The sequence below is a fragment of the Artibeus jamaicensis genome, unplaced genomic scaffold (assembly GCF_021234435.1).
Source record: "Artibeus jamaicensis isolate MK-2021 breed Jamaican fruit bat unplaced genomic scaffold, CSHL_Jam_final contig_1998, whole genome shotgun sequence".
NCBI lineage: Eukaryota > Metazoa > Chordata > Mammalia > Chiroptera > Phyllostomidae > Artibeus > Artibeus jamaicensis.
In genome coordinates, this window is record NW_026521407.1 from 24365258 (window position 1) to 24382980 (window position 17723).

Below are 17723 nucleotides of genomic sequence, written 5' to 3' on the forward strand. Positions count from 1 at the left end.
ATCAGCCACAGCCTAGAGGTAAGCCACCGTGCCTGGGAGAGGCAGGGAGCAGCCCTGACAACCACGCTGTCAGCTAGGGCAGACAGCGGGGGACGGTGCTACAGCTCTCAGCCCCTCACAGGAGACCCACCCGTGGGGGTGTGGACACCTGATCGTGCCAGACGGAGGCTCCCAGGGCGCACCTGCTTGAGCCGCTTGATCTCGTGCTCCAGCTCCACCTCTCGGGCCCTGGCGTTGAACTCGCCCAGGCCGGAGGATGAGCTGCGGCCCCTGCCTGGCCGCTCGCAGTCCAGCTTGTACATCTGCAGATGCTCCAGCTCCTTCCGCAAGTCCTCGATGAGCTGCATGGGGGAGAGGCCGGTTGGCAGGAGCAGGGGCACGGGAGGGGACCCTGGAGCCCGGGGCCCGGACCCACCTCCTGCGTAGCCTCCCGCTCCTTCTGGAACTCAAGGCGGTTCTGCCGCAGCTTGTCCATCATGCGCTTGTACAGGTCCATCTCATCCTTGAGCCGCAGGCTGGTGTCCTCCAGCCGGTCGGACATGCGCTGCCGCTCCTGGAGCCCGGGAGACCGAGTCAGCGGGGGTGGGGAGTCGGGGGAGGACCCCGGGGCGTCCCTGAGGGTCTGTGCCAGCCGCTCAACAAATGGGCAGCCAGACCAGCCCCCCAAATGGAGCCCTTGAGCCACAGCTTAAAGAAACGTCCAGGTCCCCTAGGATTCTAGAAACACGGCTAGGACAGTCCTCTGGAATCCTTCAACGATGCCAGATGAGACTTGGCTAGAAGGTGGTGGCCCAGACAGAAGCTGACCTTTTTCTCTTTGTTATTATTCCCCCCATTACATAAGGAAATATCTCACTGCAGAAAATTTGGAAAATCAGAAATCTAGGAAGACAAAGCATTATTCATATTTTGTTGCCTTCTATTCCAAGGGTAATTATTTAGAATTTCAGAAACTAGAAACTGAGGCCTCTGACGGCCAACACTGCCTGCGCGTGGACCCGGGTCAAGGCCCGAGCCCGAGACACGCCCGGCCTGGCGCGCACCTCGTCCAGCTTCTCCGTCTGTGACTTGAGCCGAGTCACTGTTGTTCTGAGGTCTGTATTTTCCTCCTCTAATTGCTGCACCCTGCGGAAAGCAGAAGAACAAGGCGTCAGAAATGGAGATCTTAGAGTCTGACAATCTGTGGCGATCCCCTGATCTCTGGAGGAGGCAAGATACCAGAAAGTAAGAGAGAAAATATGAATAATTGCAAATGATATAATACAGCCTTGAGCTTCCTGTCATCCAAGGCAAAATGGTAAAGACACTGAATTGCCATTCTTATTTTGCTTGATAAAAGGACACTCTCGTGTGTGAATAAGAGCACAGATTCTCTCTGAGCGCATCTTATGTCCTGAAACGAGAGAAGGGGCATGTTTGCCTCCTCCGAGGAGAGAGTCTCCCGTGGTTGTCTGTGATGGGTCGTCCGGCCACAATCTGCGACTTGAAAGCAAGGTAAGTGTTTCCCATTCTCCCCCAGCACCTCGCCCAGGGCTCCGCCCTCTGAGCCTCACTACAGCTGCCTCTGAACCCAAGGGACTTGATTCCAATAGTCAAAATCCTCTACGTTACCATCAGCCAGGGACTGTCCTACTGGGAGCCCTCGAAAGGGCAGCCCAGGTAGGTTTTAAACGTCCCGAGGACAGCGGCAGGTGAGCTGGGGTGTCAGTGGCACCCGAACACCAACGTCTGCACAGCCTCCCTTCTTTTTCACACCGCTGCCACAGCCCTCAGGGGTCCCCAAGGGAGGCCCCCAGAGAGGAATTCAGACGTGCACCCTGACAAGGCTGCCTCCTAGGGAACGTGCGATGGTGGAGGGTGTGAGGAACAAAGCACATAGAGTGACTCTGGCGGGGGGTGGGGGGGACTGTCTGCCTAGTCTATGTGAACAGCGCCCTCTGGAGTTGTGCAAGGGGCGTGGGCTGGGAGACAGTTCCCACGGGGGCTCGCTTTCTGTGCCTTGGCCTCTGGCCCACACTCCCTGTCTTGCTCCACCACCTGTTCCCAGACACCTCAGTCAGGCCCGCCAACTGGGCCAGCTGTCAGAACAGAGAACAGTGACGTTTAGTGAGGTTTCAGCCTTCAGAAACAGATGCAAACAGCAGCTTCTAGAACATGAGGGAAAGTTTACATGAGCCCCTGGGCAACAGTGTTGACAAAGTGGGTCTCGGGCACAGAGGAGTTAGGAGGGCTCCTCCCTGAGCGCAGAGGGGCACCAAGTGCCCGTTCCCTTTGGCCCTGTGTGAACCTCCATGGGCAGGGGAGGCCCTGCTCCAGCCATGGAGTGCAGGCTGGGAGCCCACCTCCTACCCTCCCTCCACCCTGGGGCGGACCCAGCTCAGATGCTGGGGCCTGATCAGAGCTGAAGAGTGTGAGGGAAGCTCTCTTCTCCGCCTGGGGCCCCGGCGGCCTCCCAGCCTGGCTCAGTGCTGAAGGCAGCCCCGGGACGTCGCTGCAGCCCTCACCCCTCGGCGGCACTCTGATGGGCATCAGCACTTCGGGGACAATGAGGCCAGCGGAGTGGCACAGTGTGTTCACCATCATGGAACTGGAGGGAGGCCAAGTGAGAACCCCAGGCCGACACCCCTCCCCCCGCCTGCCTCAGTTCCGGCGTCTGTACCCAGGAGCACTAAACGCCTGCTTTCCCCCTTACCTCGGCCTGGGGCCCAGGGTCAGGAGAGAACCTGACAGCAGGGGGAGCTCCAAGCCTGGACACCAGGCCCAGCCCGGACACCAGGGCAACACCACTGGTTTTGGGGGTGTTCACCCATTCTATTGTTGACAGACAAGTACGTTGTTTTCGGTTTTATCTAGTTCGAACAGTGCTACTGCGGACATTCTTTTACACGCTTCCTGAAGAGCATGCCCACGTGTTCAGCTATCCAAAGTAGAATTGTTGGGGCACAAGGCTTTGCCTCCGGCTCGGCTCCCCACCCATAAAACGGGGACGGCAGCAGCTGCCCCACAGGCTGTCCCAGGAGCGTGCGGGTGAGTCAGAGATGAGGCCCCGGTCTGGGCGCCAGGCCCACCTGGTGTGCAGCAGCTCGATCTCGGTGCCCTTCTCCCTCTCCAGCTTGCTGTAGGCCTCACGGTGCCGCCGCGCCTCCTCCTCCAGGGCCTGCTCAGCCGTGGTCTCCTGGTCCTTCACCATCTCCTCCAGCTCGTGCACCCTGAGGAGACGGGCGTGGACAAGGGCAAGCGTCCAGGGCAAGCTCTCGCGGCCTGAGTCCTCTCGCCCCAACCCAGGCTGTAGCTGAGGGGAGCCTTGGTCACTAACTCCTATACTGTGGGATGTGGCGACATGTTTGTCAGACCTGGGGGACAGCAGCTTTGCTGACAGATGAGTAAGAGACACCAAGGCACCCAAGGAGAGGTGTGTCGGCCATGTGTGGCACGGAGGGGTAGGCCTGGCAGCGGGTCCAGGAGGAGCGAGGCTGTGCCTGAGGAGGCGGAACCTCTGGGGCCGGCACAGGGAGGATGACAGGCCAAGCCACAGCTGAGTGAAATGGCCCTCAGGTCTCACCTCCTCTTCCTGCTCTCTCCCTTCCTAGCCTGTACCTCCTTAGCGAACAATTCAACTCTGGGGCACCCTGACTCTGGCCAGTGGCCCTGAGCATGACCTGGGAGAGGACCCTCTATGAATGTTATAACCTGCTACTGGTGGCCTGAGCAGTACCTCGATCTGGGGCACGTTTCCCTGGCAACAGTCCCTCCCTGAGGCTGACCTTCTGCAGGGGCAGCAAGTCTCAGGCTGTCACAAAAGGTCAACCACAATGCTACACGCGCTAACGTGTTACAGGCGACACTGGGGGGGCCGTGTTCGGTGGGCCTCCATCAGGAGGAGGGCACAGCAACGCTGGGACTTTTCCCACCGGCAGCAGGTGGGGGACCCCACGGACACCTGCCTCTCCCTCTGCAGTGCTTGTCCCCAGGAAGGGAGGTCAGGACAAGGAGACAGGACCCAGTGGGTCCAGGTCAGGGTCAGGTGCCCACCTGTGTCCCTGTCCTCACAGACCTGCCCTGGGCCCCCTGCATGGGCAGCTTCAGGCAGCAAGGGGCTGATGCACCACAGCCGCCCAGAGCTACACACGCAGGTTCCCTCCCCTGGCTTCTCCTGGGGCCTTGGCAGCGGGACCAACCCTCTGTCCCGAGTCACAGCGAACACCCCAAAACCAGGGCGATGGCCCCCGACCTGTGCACCAGCTGGGTATTCTCCTGCTTCAGCTTGCTCTTCAGGTCCCCATTGGTCAGGCTGTCATTCTCCAGTTCTGTCACCTTTTTCTCCAGGAAGCTCACCTACAATACGGGGGCAGAGGTGGGGTGGGTAAGACCTTCGAGTTCCCAGGACTGAGAACCTAGAAGCTGTAGGACGGATGGGCAGGCTCTCCCGCCGGACTGCGTCTGGGCAGCGCAGTCATGTCTGGTGGGAGTGAGGATGGGGGTGGGGGCGGATGTGCGCGTGAGACCCCGGGCAGGGATCGCAGAGTGCTCCCTGCCGCCCCCAGGGGCGCGCACACGGCCGTGCCTCCTGCACACAGGGCCCACCTTCTCGGTGATGTCATTGTCGCAGGAGTCGATGCTGTCCCGGAACAGGTCCTCGGTGCTGCCGTTGCTGCTGCTGAAGTTGCTGCTGTGCATGAGCTGCCTGCGGGGCGGAGGCGGCTCGTCAGTGGCGGAAGCCCCGTGGGGACTGTGGTCCGGACTCTGGCCACGGCCTGGCGAGCGCCCAGAACCCCCTCTAGGGAGGCTTCTTTACCCAGCCAGGGGAGAGGAGTCGCCTGACCTCTGAACTCACAAGATCCTCCAGCTCAGGGGATGGCAGACGGGCTGCGACACCCCTCGGAGCCCCTGGCAGACGTGGCCAGTCCGTCGCAGCTCTTCCCTGACGCTTCAGAACCCTCTGCAGGGAGGTGTTCTAGCCAGTGGCTACCAAGTGACTGAGCTGGTGGATAAGCCCCCCACCCCTCCCAGCTGGAAGACCACCGGTGGAGGCAGCCTGGCTCCACAGTCCCAGCCGGAGGTCTGGGCCCTTGGGGGCCGCCCTGTAAGTAGGACTCAATCCTCCTGCTACATCTCTGGGGACCCTGGGGAGGGCACAGGGTGGCAGACCCACTCATACTGAACTGGGCAGTGGGCTGGTGGGTGCTGGTGCTCGGGGGCAGCTCCCAGAGCCCCAAGGGCAGATCTCGGGCCAGCTTGCAGCAGAACCACAGCAGGATCCGGGCAGCGCCTGGGAGGCAGCTCCGCAGGATTTAACGCGGGGCAAGGCCGCCGAGCCCCTTCCCCTGCCAGCAGGAAGCCCAGGGTCTCTGCTGGTACCACTGCCAGCTCCAGGACCCGGGCAAGGCACTGAGACAGGAGAGGTGGGCTGTGTCCCCAGGGCCCCAGTGTGCTTGCTGGGGCTGCGGCAGCTGAGAATTTGGAGACGCTGACGGCTGCCAGAAGTGACAAGGGGTGGGGACGGAGAGGAGGCTGGCCCGTCTTTTTCAGAAGTGCGTCTCCCCTGGTGCTCTGCCTGCCCTGCCCCAGCACACCTCCCTCCCCTCGGCTCACTGAGCCACCCACGGGGCGTGGGGCGCCACCTGGGTCTGGGCTGCTGGCGTGGAGCTGGCCGCCTGGCAGCAGGAGCAGTTAAAGGGGACAGCAGTCAACCTGTCTTCCCTGGTGGGGGGTGGGGGTGCTGCTTACCGTCCGAAGGCCGTGCTGGAGATCTTTCGGTTGGGGCTAAGAGAAAGAGAGACAGATGGGAGAAGCGGCCATCGAACAGCGACACTCCAGGCTACTCCTTATTCTGCCCTGGCTGCGAGACACCCAAGTGCAGGGCGAACCTCTTTCTGGCCCACCAAAGGGACACTACCCTGATTTCCCTGTCACGGAAACACGCAGGCCCCGAGGATCAATCCTGTTCTGAGTGTGCCCTCACCTGCCAAGACAGCCCGGGGCCCCCGGCTGGCTGCTTCCCCTCAGGCCTGCACGCTGGCCCCCCACCCCCACGCCGGGCTGCAGTCCTCACCTGTTGGCCTTTAGGTTTTTCAGTCGGGCTTCCAGGTCATTCAGCAGGTTGATTTTCTTGCAGCACTGAGAGCAGTAAACGTCCAGCAATTCGCTGTTGTACGCGTGCCGCATTTTCCTAGGTGTCTGCCCCGCACTGGTTCAGGACGGAAGACAGCCCCTGCTTTACTGCCGTCCAGGCTGGGGCCCACCCCACGCCGCCAAGTGCACTTGACGGGATCCCCTGACACCTAGGGGCCTCGTGTGTGTGGCTGGGGGCGGGGCGTGAAAGGACCACACCAGACCTCCGCTCCTCCAAAACTCCCAAAGAGAAGCCAATGAGTGACACCCGTTTTGCAGACAAGGCAACTGAGGGCTAGTGTCAGAGTAAGTAATGACTCAGGTGTGCCCCACTGGAAGAACCCTTCAACACCGAGGTTCTAGAAAGACGACAAAGCCCCCGCCACAGCCTGCAGCCTCCCAGGCTGGTTCATTCTCTTTCTTCCCCAAGACGGGAGGGCGGGGAGGTTTCCAGACCCCCAGACCCCGGGAGCAGAACCTACGCAGCTCGGGGCCCTGCCCACTAAACCTCCCAGGGACGAGGCTGGGTTGGTTCTGCCACTTTTCCTGGACCCCAAACACCATTCCAGGCTGAGCGGCCACCTGGAAGACACTGAGGACCCCAGGTCCGAGTAGACGTTGGTCCTGGTCTCGTCATCGGGGCAGGGGCTGCTGGGGGCACAGTCCGCGTCATCCCCCTCCCCGTAGTCTTCAAACTGCTCCTCGTTGCTGAGGAGCGAGGTGGTGGAGTGTGTGGACAGGTCTGACGTCGTCGTGGACGGAGTGTGGCCCAGGGACCTGGTGTTGGAGAAGGGTCCCCGTTAGTGAGGCTGCCCCCCGGGCGGGGGGCCTACCGGTCCTGCCAGGAGGTCCGCTGGCACTGCCGACGCCTGGTGAGGTCTGTGCCGGTGGCCCAGTGAGCAACCTTTCAGGACCTTGTCCTGCAGGACATGTCACCACAGAAACTGTCTCTGCCCAAGAGACCTTCAAGCCACCGCTGCCCCAGAGCAGGGAACATTGTGTATGACCTGGTGGCTCACCTGCAGCTCCCTTGAATGATGCTGGTTAAATCACTACATTATGGGCTATCAAAGCACTGTCGAAAGAAAGGTTTATAAAAATGTTGGCAATAATGGGAAAAATTAATATTAGTATTAAAGCTGGACATAAAATTCTAGATAAAGGAAGACTAAGCAAGAAGATAAAGGTCTACACAGGTAAGGGAAAGTGGGAAATAAAAATGTTTGCGTGTAGCAAAACTTGGCTTCAGTCGGTGGTGGTGCTATGAGCAAAGTTGGTTATTTATTTCCCCTCCGTTCTCACTTTCCCAACTTTTTCAAGTTCTAGTTCATTGGCTTGTACTTCTTTAATGATGAAATGAAGTTTTAAAATAAATAACAAGGAGCTACTAGGTGAGATGCTTCTGGTTTATAGAGGGGATTTCTAGTCCAAAAAAAAAAAGCCTGACCCCCAAAAACACAGGTCTGAGACCCCACGCCTCTCACAGCTGAGCCAGGCGGGGCCCGTGCCGGGATGGGAGCTGGCTGAGCCCAGCCTGGAACCTGAGAACAGAGAGAGCACAACTCGTCATCTGCCAAGACATAGCTTCCTGTTAGTCACGGCGCAGCAATTCCCGGCTATTGTTACCCATACGTCAGGGTTTCTCCAGCCTCCTAGGCCTCCACACTCGGAGACCAGAAACAAGTGTGTGATGCGTTAAGCCAATGATTCTCAAACTGGGCCCCTGAGGAACCCCAGGTTCTACCTAAGCATCACAGGTTAATATCAGGGTGCTAAAAATCAAGTCTCTGAGTACTTCCACCCAACTGCGTTTACTTGTCCACCTGCCCTCGGGTTCCTTAGCACCTCAGTGTACGAGCTCCTTCCTCCTGTAAATTTGACTGAAACACTGGGCACCTGCTGCCTCCTGGTGACTGACGGTCCCAGGAATCAGTGGGAACAATCGAGTGGCAAATGATTAGCCAAGAGGCCAACGGGTCTGTAGCCAGCGACCATCTGTCCTTGGCTTGGCTGGAGGGCCTCTCCCGTGTGGACAAGCCACGCCCCGGGGCCCACGGCGAGCTCCCAGGGCCCCCGAGTCTGAGCGCTCCTGTGCTGAGAAAATGTATTAGGTTGAACCATATGAAACTGCCTTTTTGGGAAGGTTGAAAACGATTAAAAATGGATAGGCTCATGAGGTTCAGTCAATATGGGAACCCTTCCCCTGCCTCTCCAAATCTCGGGGTCGTTCACCTTCTCCTGATCTATGGGATGCCAACTCCCAGCTGTGGCGGCCGCCACCCACGGTCACTGTCTCGTCCCCCCGGAGACGCAGCAAGGGCTGGCAGCAGGGGCTCCCTCCGCTGACACCAACTAAAAGCCAACCCCGCCCCCCTGGGAAGTCACCAGGTCCTAATACTGTTTTTAAATAACATTTCTGATTATGAGAACATATGAGCAATAAACAAAATAGAGAATATATAGTGCAGTAGATATAAGCTAATTAAAACGACCAATCCCACCACCCTGACAGAACTGCTAATTCTCTGGAATTATTTTCCTGCAGAAATATATTTACTTATGTATTTTAAACAAAACTAAAATCATATCTCATTATATTTGTAACCTGTCTTCTAAAAACTAATGGAGACCACACGCCCCACATCATTAGACAGTCACTGAAACCTGACTCTGCACGGCGGCCTAAAATCCCAGCCCCGGTCCCGCTGGTAAGTAAGCCTTCAGGTGGCTCAGAACCTCTGGCTGTTGCGAACACCCGTGAAACGAATGCCCGGATGCAGACCCCGAGTGCGTCTCCTGTCCACCCCCGGGCTCCCCTGCTGAGGGCGGCGCCTCTGGGCCCGGGGCCCTGTGGAGGCCCCGCGGCTGTAACTCACTTGTCCTCGGGCAGGAAGAGGCCCCCGAGACCCCCGTCCTTCTCCTCGGCAGGACCCCCGACCGACCCCTCCAGGCTCCGGGTGCTCTCCATGGGGCTGTCCATGTCTAACTCCGGGGGGCCCTCGGGCGGGGCCAGCGTCATGGCCTCCTCCTCATCCTCAGGAAAGAAGCCGGGCTCCCTGGGGAGGAGCTCGCCGCCAGCAAAGGTGGGGCCTGGCTCCTCGCTGCCCTGGGAAAGACAGAGGGACACAGAATGAGTGACGCTGCCTCCCTGGGGCTCAGCGCTCGTCATCACACGGCAGGGACACTGACAGGGACGGGTCACTAATGATGAAGCCAAGGCACCCCACCCAGGGCAGGGACCCTGAGACCCCAGGCAGGAGGACACCTGCCAGGTGACTCGTCTCGGGGCCTCATGGGAGCCCAGTGAGCAGTCACAGCCCCCCAGGGACAGCCACCCACGCAGAAGGGCCACAATCGGGACACCCATATGGTTCAGGGCACCCGGGCAGCTCATCAGGGTCCCCATCACAGAGTCCACAGAGGAAGCCAAATATCTTGGGAGAAGGCTTCTTGGTGATGGAGTTCAGGGCACAGCCACACGAGTGGCCGCTGAGAACAAGGCCCTGCCCTAGTGGGGCTGGTGGCAACACGGCACCGGGACGTGGGCACAGTGTGACACAGACCCCCGTCCACGACGCGGGGCACGTCCAGTAGCCTCTCAGAACCTCGACTGTACACTGGGAACGGCGGTGAAATCTTACAGGACCACTGTGCCACAGCAGGACCTCAATGACCGCGTCCCAGCCACAGGACGTGGTGCCGACCTGGGACAGCGGGTGTGCCCTGGCCCAGCCGCAGCCCCGCGGGGGCAGCAAGAAGCCCAGGTCTCTCAGTCCTGAGCTTCGGGCTGGTCCCTAGGGCCTAGCATGCTGCCCGGCACTGAACCTTGTGTTAAAATCACCTCAACCTGCTCCCAAGCTTCTTTAGTGGGCTCCTTGGCTGGGCCCCCCACTAAAGTGCTTCCTCTGGCCCCCAAACTACAAGGAGGGTAACAGGAATGAAGGCTGTGAAAAGCCTCCAAACGTCTCAGACAAGGTCAGGGTCAGGGACCTGTGAGGAAGGAGGTCAGTGACAGGCCTGGCTGTGTCGGCCAGATGTGAGCAGCAGTGGTGAGCGGGCAGCCCCCCGGGGGTCTGTCCCCACCAAGACACGCTGGGCTAAGGGGAGATGGAAATTAATGAGCTTGGCTCCTGCCGGTGCTGTGGCTGCAGCCGAGCACCAGATGGACCAATAAAGCCAGCACCAGGCAGCCAGGCCCCCCGACTGGAGGCGGAGGGGCTGTGTAATTAACATCGCCCCTAGTGTTCACGTAGCCCTTTCCACCTACCCATCACTAATCCAGCCCCTCACTGCTCCCACCTTTATCCCTCTAGTTCCCTGAGCAAACGCTCCATCTGCAAGTCCAAAGCTGCATCCCAGGAGAAACACAGGGAAACTGACACTCACTGAGCAGCCACCAAGTTCTGGAGACCCTGCCGAGAGGGGACATTTTATCCCTTTGGGCTTTGTGACAACTCTTCGGGACAGTGATTCTGATCCCAGTTTTACTAATGGGGACATCAAGGCCCAGAGAGCCATCTGCCAAAAGTCCTCCAGCCTGCCTCGGGAGTCCCGCCTGCCTCCGGCCACATGCTTGGTTCTGGTCATCGATGACGCAGCCCACCCTTCACGGCTTCATGCTTGGGGTGACGATGAAGACAGCGTACACCACAGGGACACACTACCAACTGTGAAGCCCAGGCACCCCCCCAATGCTGCCACTCCCATGTGCTGCCCGATTCCTACGCCCAGAGGAAGCCCCCCGAGCTAGGATGTGGGCTCCCGAAGAGAAAAGAGGCGGGAGGGAGACAGCGCCCAGAGGACAGCGGGGTCCCTGGGTGGGCAGCAGGGAGGCTGGCACCGCCAGGAAGCCCAGCTCTGCGGCTCACGGGAGTGCCAGCACTGTGCAAAGAGCTGTGCTCTCCGGTCCTTGCAACCCTGGGCACTGGTCCCCTCTCCCCCACAGTGTAGCAGAGGGGACCTGCCTGGGCCACATGGGGACTGGTGGCGGGGTTGGGACTGGACTGTGAGTCACCAGCACCCACTCTCCACACAGCGGTGGCCTACCCTGCTCCACGAGGCAGGAAGGGCACCAAGAGAGACAAGGGCGCTCCGCGAACGAGTGTCCGAGTTTCTCTGCCCGGAGACACCCAGCTCAGAGCACGCAGGTGGGGACCAAAGGCCCCTCCCGCCTGACATCCCGCAGCCATGAACCCAACCCGTGGCAGCTCGCCCAAGGTCCCAGCCGGGGTGGCTTCGAGTGGCTTGCCTCAGCCACAGGTGGGGCGGTAGAGAGGATTGGACGCCCCACAGAGGTCCCTCTCTCCCAACAAGACGGCCACCTCCTGAGGGGCATTGTCACCCTCTAACTGAGCAGGGTCCACACGTGCCTGGCCCTGCACACTCGACAAAGCGTCCTGTCTGTCTGTCCACCCCCCTCAAACTCCCCCACTCACCTCTCACAACAGCCCTGGGAGAGCTTGGGGAGGTGTTTAGAGCAGAGATTAAGGGTTCACTGTCTGCATCTGACACGTGGGCAGATGAGGCTGGAGTGGCTGGGGGGGCTGCCGCCCTGGAATGTCCCAGCCACAGAGACCAAAAGCCAGGCCCCAGCCACCACAGCCTGGCCCCTCACCCACGCGTGTGTGTGTGTGTGTGTGTGTGTGTGTGTGTGTCTCTCATCAAGTCAGCCTTTTCTCGTAAAGTCAGCTGCTCCCTACATTAACACCTCTTCAGTCAACGCACGTTTCTTGTAGTTTCCTCTGCAATTCAAATAATATAAAGACAGCTGTAAGAAAATGAACTGCACCTCAGTTAGTCCAGGACCGCAGCACTTCGGCATTTGTCCTGGACAGAAGCCTCCCTGTGGCCCAGCTCCCCTGCCCGGGGCCCTCTCAGGAAGGGCCTGGGTGCCACGCTGGGCCTCCGAGGGGTGCACCTGGGCTGGGGACAGCGCGCTCCGATGCCAGCCCCTCGGGCAGGGAGGCAAAGCGGGGGCGGCCGCTGGAGGCGCTGCTGGGAGAACCCAGAGTCACACTAGCAACACTTCTAAGCCTGTTTCTTTTCTGCTTTGTAGATAAAGTTACGGAGGGAAAGGAGGAACTCGTCACAATAAAAATATTGTCCTCACAAGGTTTCTAGGAGGACTGGGGAGGTACCCAGTCTGCTGAGAGCTAAGTTACCCTCCAGCCAGGCCACAGGGGCAGGTGGGGCCCAGCGCGGAGCCTCCAGGTCACATGCGCTTCCAGGAACCGGGAGGTCTTGGGGGTGGGGCCGGAGAATGTGCAGGAACTAAAGATTAATCTGACTGGAGGTGGTGAGGCAAATTCTACTGAAGCTGCAAGATTCCAGCAAGTCCCCCGACAAACCCAACGCCGATTCCGGGCAGAGGGAGCCTGGGCTGCGCAGCCCCTGATGTGGGGAGGAGTCGACCCCGCGAGAGCAGAGGCATGGGCACCTTGTGGTCGCCGGCCTTTCTACAGTGAGAACCTGGAGCCCCAGAGAGCCGCCTGCGCCTCCGGGCCACACGGCCTGCGTCAGACCTGCTCCACGGTGGTGTGTTCCTGGGGCGCGAGGGGACGTCCAGGCCAGGTCCTGGACCCGAGTCTTGCTCTGGAGGGGTGGCAGGACCAGGGAGTGCAGAGTGGGTTTTCGCAAAAAGGGTGCGTCTCTTGGGGGGAGGGGTTTAGGGAAGAGACAGTGTCCTCAGCAGGCAGCACCAGGAGACATCTGCGGGTGGCCCCTATCCCTGGCCCTCTCCCTGGGACCACAGCCAGCCCGTTCCCAGGGGCACAGGGACCGCCACTGTGGGTCACACAGGTGTGGGCGACGTATGTCCAGACCAGTCCGGATCATTCCTCCCGCCCCGCTGAGGGACCCCAAAAGTAAAGGGGGTGAAGCAGACGCAGACCCCGCAGGCCCCAGGACACCCCTGTGAATGCAGCTCAACGAGCGAGCGGCTCTGGAGCCCAGCAGACTGGCCTCCCGTCCTGGCCACTCACAGCAGTGTGACCCTGGGCAAGGGACCCGTGAGCCCCTGACCCCTTACCTACAGAATGAGGACAGTCACCTGAACCTGAGACTGCTGTCAGGGCCACACACGCTCCTCTTCACAAGCACCAGAGACCCAGCAGCTAGGGGGACGTTAAACCCTGCCTGACCTGGCCGTGTCAGGGGCTGCGTGCTGTGGGGGCCAAGCTGTCCCAGCCGGTCAGTCAGCGAGGTCCTGTTCAGACAGGAGGTCAGGAGGTATACCCATCTCAAAAGGCTGGGCCTGGGAAATTATCCGAGACCCCGGGTTTCTGGAGAGTTCTGGGGCCCAAGGTTGGGGAAACAGGCTGCTCCGGCAGAGGAGGTCCCCACCCTGTCCCCCACCGGGGCTGATGGAGCTGGCACCGGCTGGAGATGGGTGCCTAGAGGCACACAGCCTGCCTGTGGGTCCCCTCTCCAGTCTCAAGAGCAGTGTTCACCAGCCAGCAGGCCCCAAAGTCACCCCTTCTTTCATAGGAAGTTGGCAGGGGCTGAATTCGATGGCTGGTGAAATGCCAAGTATCAGTTCCCAGGGGGACCATCCAAGCCTCAGCGTGGCCCACAATGCCCCACTGTCCGTGCTCTCGGCCGAGGGGCCCAGGCTGGATGCCGTCCTTTGGTGCTCCCCTCACCCACCTGGCCCCAGTGGAATCCCACCCCCGAGTCGTGCACACCGTTACTCCGAGTTTTCCTGGAAGCCAAGGGGGGGGGCAGTGACTCCAGGGGCCCCATTTCCACATTCCCTGGGGGAGGAGAGAGCCTACGGGGCTAACCACGGGATTTCCACATCTGCCCCCCCCCAGTCATCGCTGCAGGGGGCACAGCAGGTGCCCAGCCAGCACCTGGGGAACGAAACCGAGCTGCGGAAGGCTGGACTGGGAAGAGCCTGTCGTGGGGGCCCCGGGACCGGGCTCCTGTCCTCGTCGGGTCGCTGGCTGGCTTGTGACCTTGGTCAAGCTGTTCACTTCTGAGCCTCATCTAAAAACAGCGATGGAGGTACCTACCGGGCAGACTGCCACCAAGAATCCAGAACAATGCCTTACACCATACAGATTCTAGAAACGCGGTAAAAAGGGAGGAGCAGAGCAGTATTAGGAGCAAGCTCAGGAGGTGCACGGGCTGGGTTCAAATCCCGGTTCCACCACATACGAGTTCTGCGATCTTAGGTTTCCTGAACTTCCCAGTGCCTCAGTTTCCCCATCTATGAAACAGAGTTAACTATTATTAAGACTAATGAGTTGGTCCATCCTCTTAGCACACTCAGAAAGTGCTCAATAAATCTGAGCCACTGCTGTCTTCCCCGTATTGAGAGAAGACAACCAGGGGCGCCTCCTGGCCCAACGGCCGCCCTGCAGCCCCTGGGCCTGCCCCCCCAACCTGGTGGCGCACCGGCAGAGGTACTGGAAGCCGCACTCTCCCAAGCTGCAAGGCCTGCCCTTAAAACATGCCAGGTACCCCTTTCTCCCCTCCAGGATCTCTTCCTGCCCACTCTTTTGGGAGGTCTCTCTGCACGTTAATCGCACCCTTTCATAAGTGTGAGGATGATATGATGCTTGGGCAAGGGAGTTGGAGGCTCCGAAGCTCATCCGCCCCCAGCCCTGGCAACAGCTCTGCTCCCCGAGCGGTAACTCAGAGCCAAAGAGCAGCTCTGTGGGGACGCAGCTGGGTAAAAACAGCCCAGGCGGGTGCAGCCCAGCTTCCCTCGCAGCCAGGCTCCAGCAGGCACGCGTGGAGCCCCACTGCGGGGCGGGTGCAGGGGTGACAAACACACAGCAAGCCTCGTGGGTGGCGAAGGGAGCCAGCCGGCTGCCTGGTGAGGCGGGGCAGGCCTGGGGGCCGGGTGGGGGACGACATCCCTCACCACACTCCCAGCCAGGGAAACAGCCCAGGAACAGCGACCAGCCTGGTCAGGGTCTTGCTGAGTCTCCCAGGGGGAGCAGGAGACCCAGTGTGAGGAGCGACCCCGTGGATGCCGACATCTCCAGGACCACAGGGAGGAGATGGGGCCACCTGCGCTGGGACCCTCCACACACCACTGTGGCTCGGCCTCTCTGGTCACGCAAAGACGGTGACCACAAAGGTCAGTCAGCCCGCCAGGCTGTGCCAGACTCCTGTCTGCGGCTGCCCACGCCGCCCTGAAGCCGGGCCTTGCTCTGCAGGGGCGGCGGGTGAGCTGGTGCTCATCGGTGGCTGATAAGAGATCCTGATTCAACAGGGTTGTCTAGGTGCCAGGCAAGGGGTGGGGAAAAGGGGGTATTTAAGCACCCACACAGGCAGATTGGTGCCTCAGGTGAGCCTTCTGAGTCAGAGTGACCTTGGCTCAGACACAAGGGCAAGGGCAAACAATGGGAGCGCCAGGTTAGCAAGCCTTCGGAGTTTATCGCACATCTCGGCCAGCGTGGGAACTGACCTTGTGCTGTGGGAGCAAAGCGCGGTGACCCAGGCTTCCCGCTCTGGTGGGGAGGCTGAGGTCAGGAAGACAGCGACTGTCGTGTTCCCGTCCCCAGGGGCCAGATCAGAGAGCGGCCAACCTCCTGCTTCTCGGGGGTCTCTCCTCCGGCCAAAGGCTCCCAGGTCTATCTCCCAAACCCTCCCCCGGGGACAGTACCACCGGCAGCCCACAGCCACCCCTCGACGGGCTGGCCACCCTGCCCCAACACGCCCGGGGGCAGATCTCCCTGTGGGCGCCCACTGCCACACTCTCCTTCCGTGACAACTCGGACCCGCAGACCCCAGGAGTGGGGACAACAGTGACAACTGGTTGTTGTCACTCAGAAGCTCCTCACTCTCCAGAGGGGGAAATACTAAGAGTGTTTGATTCCGCATCACCCCATTTTTACACAAGGGGGACTGAGGCTCTCCAGCAGACCTGGTCAGCCCTGGACCTGGCCCCCACTGGCTGTGGAGCCTCAGGCTGGCACTGAACAGAGAGAGAGGGAGGGAGCCCCCATCCCACTGGCGCAGGGCACGGGTGGAGGGGAGCCGCGGGCTGCCGCTGCACACCCACCACGACGGAAGGGTGTGGAAGCCCACGCTGCCTTTCCCTCAGTGCTCTTCTGGCAGCTCCCGACTGTCTCTCTCCCGATCTCACGCCCTCCCCCAACACACAAGTTACCGACAAGGTGCTGTCACAGGAGGGTAAGGGAAGGCGGGGGCTCCCAGAAAACTCAGAGGTGAGGCACGTCAGAGAGGCCCCCTGGCAGCTAAACTAGGAACAGAGGGGGTCAGAGATCCCGACAGGTGCAGAGCGGAGGGACTGGAGGTGGTCAGGGACCTAATGTGGCCCCACAGGGCGCCAGGAGCAGGGCCTGAGGCAGGCCCCGGGCAGAGGTGCTCTGTCCGGCTGACCCGCTGTCCAGCCCACCCTGCAGGCTGTGGGGCCCGGCCTAGCTGGCGCCAGAGTGAGACGCCGCTCAGTGTCCACTCAGACCTTCTAACCAGCTCCCCCCGCGCCCAAGTTCACCACCCACCGCCCTTCCGATCGGGGCGGCTTCCCAGGAGCCTGCTGACGACTGGCAGGAAGGGCCGGCCCAGCCCGCTGCCAGAGGGCACCCCTCACCGTCGGTGCGTCAGCTGGCCTTTCGGCTCCCCGAGTCCGTCTGGGGACGACCTGTGTGCCCGAGGGACAGAGTCCCAGGGGGGCGGGGAGAGAGGTCAGCATCTGGTTTTCAAGCCCATTAGGCAACGGCCCTGATCCGGGACCCCTCTGGGAACGCGCCCCACAGCGGGGCCACCTGCGCTGCCAGGGAACACACGACCCTCCACCCCACCTCGCCATTTCCATTCCAGTAACGTGTCAAAACTTAGCGGTTAAAAAAAAAATGTATTACTGAAAACCTAGTGGAGAAAAAAGAGAGTAAGAAATGTGTACGTCACCCAGAAGGACACGGGATGACAGGAAGAGCCCGGGAGCAGGGGCGAGACGGGGACGGAGGACACGACTGGCCTACCCGGTGCCGCGTCACAGGGAGACGGACTGAGCCCCATTAAAAGACAAACGTGGTCGGGCGAGAGGACGAGGACCACCACACGCCACTCACAAGAGACACAACTTCAGCAACGGGCACGGACCGGCGGAAAGTAAAAAATGACAAAAGCTACGCCGCGTAAACCCCAACCAAAAGCGGGAGGGACTCTTCGTAACAAAGTTCACTTTACGGTAAGAGACAGAGGACTGTCAAGAAAGGATAAAAATTAACAAGAAATGACACTCGTGAATGTTTAGATATCGAATAACATCATTTCAAAATATATGAAGCAAAAATTCAACCTAACAGTTGAATTTTAATTCAACTTTTGAAGATTTTAATTCGCCTCTCTCAGTGATTGATGGAGCAAGCAAACAAGAGCATGGAAAGGGAGACAGGAGTCCTGAACCACACACACTGGACCCGACACCAGGGGAACCCTACGTTCAACAAACACTACGCTCAACAGTCGTCACAGCAACGGCTGACGGGGAACCGGACACGCACTTCACAGTACCAAGGGGCTGCCCTCCTGACTCCTGCGGAGACCCAACCCACCGCCCTGCCCCCACCTCCGCCGTGGAGCCGAGGGGCTACTGCCACTTCAATGCAGTTACCAGACCTCACACCGCCCAC

General features: G+C 60.2%; 1 protein-coding gene across 4 annotated transcripts in view; it reads right to left on the reverse strand.

Moving 5' to 3' along the window:
• Positions 1-17723, reverse strand: part of RAB11FIP4 (RAB11 family interacting protein 4) — a 35662-nt gene that overhangs the window by 4067 nt on the left and 13872 nt on the right. For 2 of the 4 annotated variants that reach the window (XM_037146799.2, XM_053656765.1), the window contains exons 2-11: positions 8988-9217; positions 6694-6888; positions 6053-6187; positions 5728-5763; positions 4585-4684; positions 4232-4335; positions 3069-3209; positions 1044-1125; positions 416-553; positions 183-341 (exon numbers count right to left, since the gene is read on the reverse strand). In XM_037146799.2, coding sequence (XP_037002694.2) covers positions 183-341; positions 416-553; positions 1044-1125; positions 3069-3209; positions 4232-4335; positions 4585-4684; positions 5728-5763; positions 6053-6187; positions 6694-6888; positions 8988-9217 — 1320 coding nt within the window. Of the gene's footprint in view, positions 1-130; positions 342-415; positions 554-1043; positions 1126-3068; positions 3210-4231; positions 4336-4584; positions 4685-5727; positions 5764-6052; positions 6188-6693; positions 6889-8987; positions 9218-17723 lie in introns of all 4 variants that reach the window. The other 2 variants (XM_053656763.1, XM_037146801.2) reach the window with 2 other exon arrangements.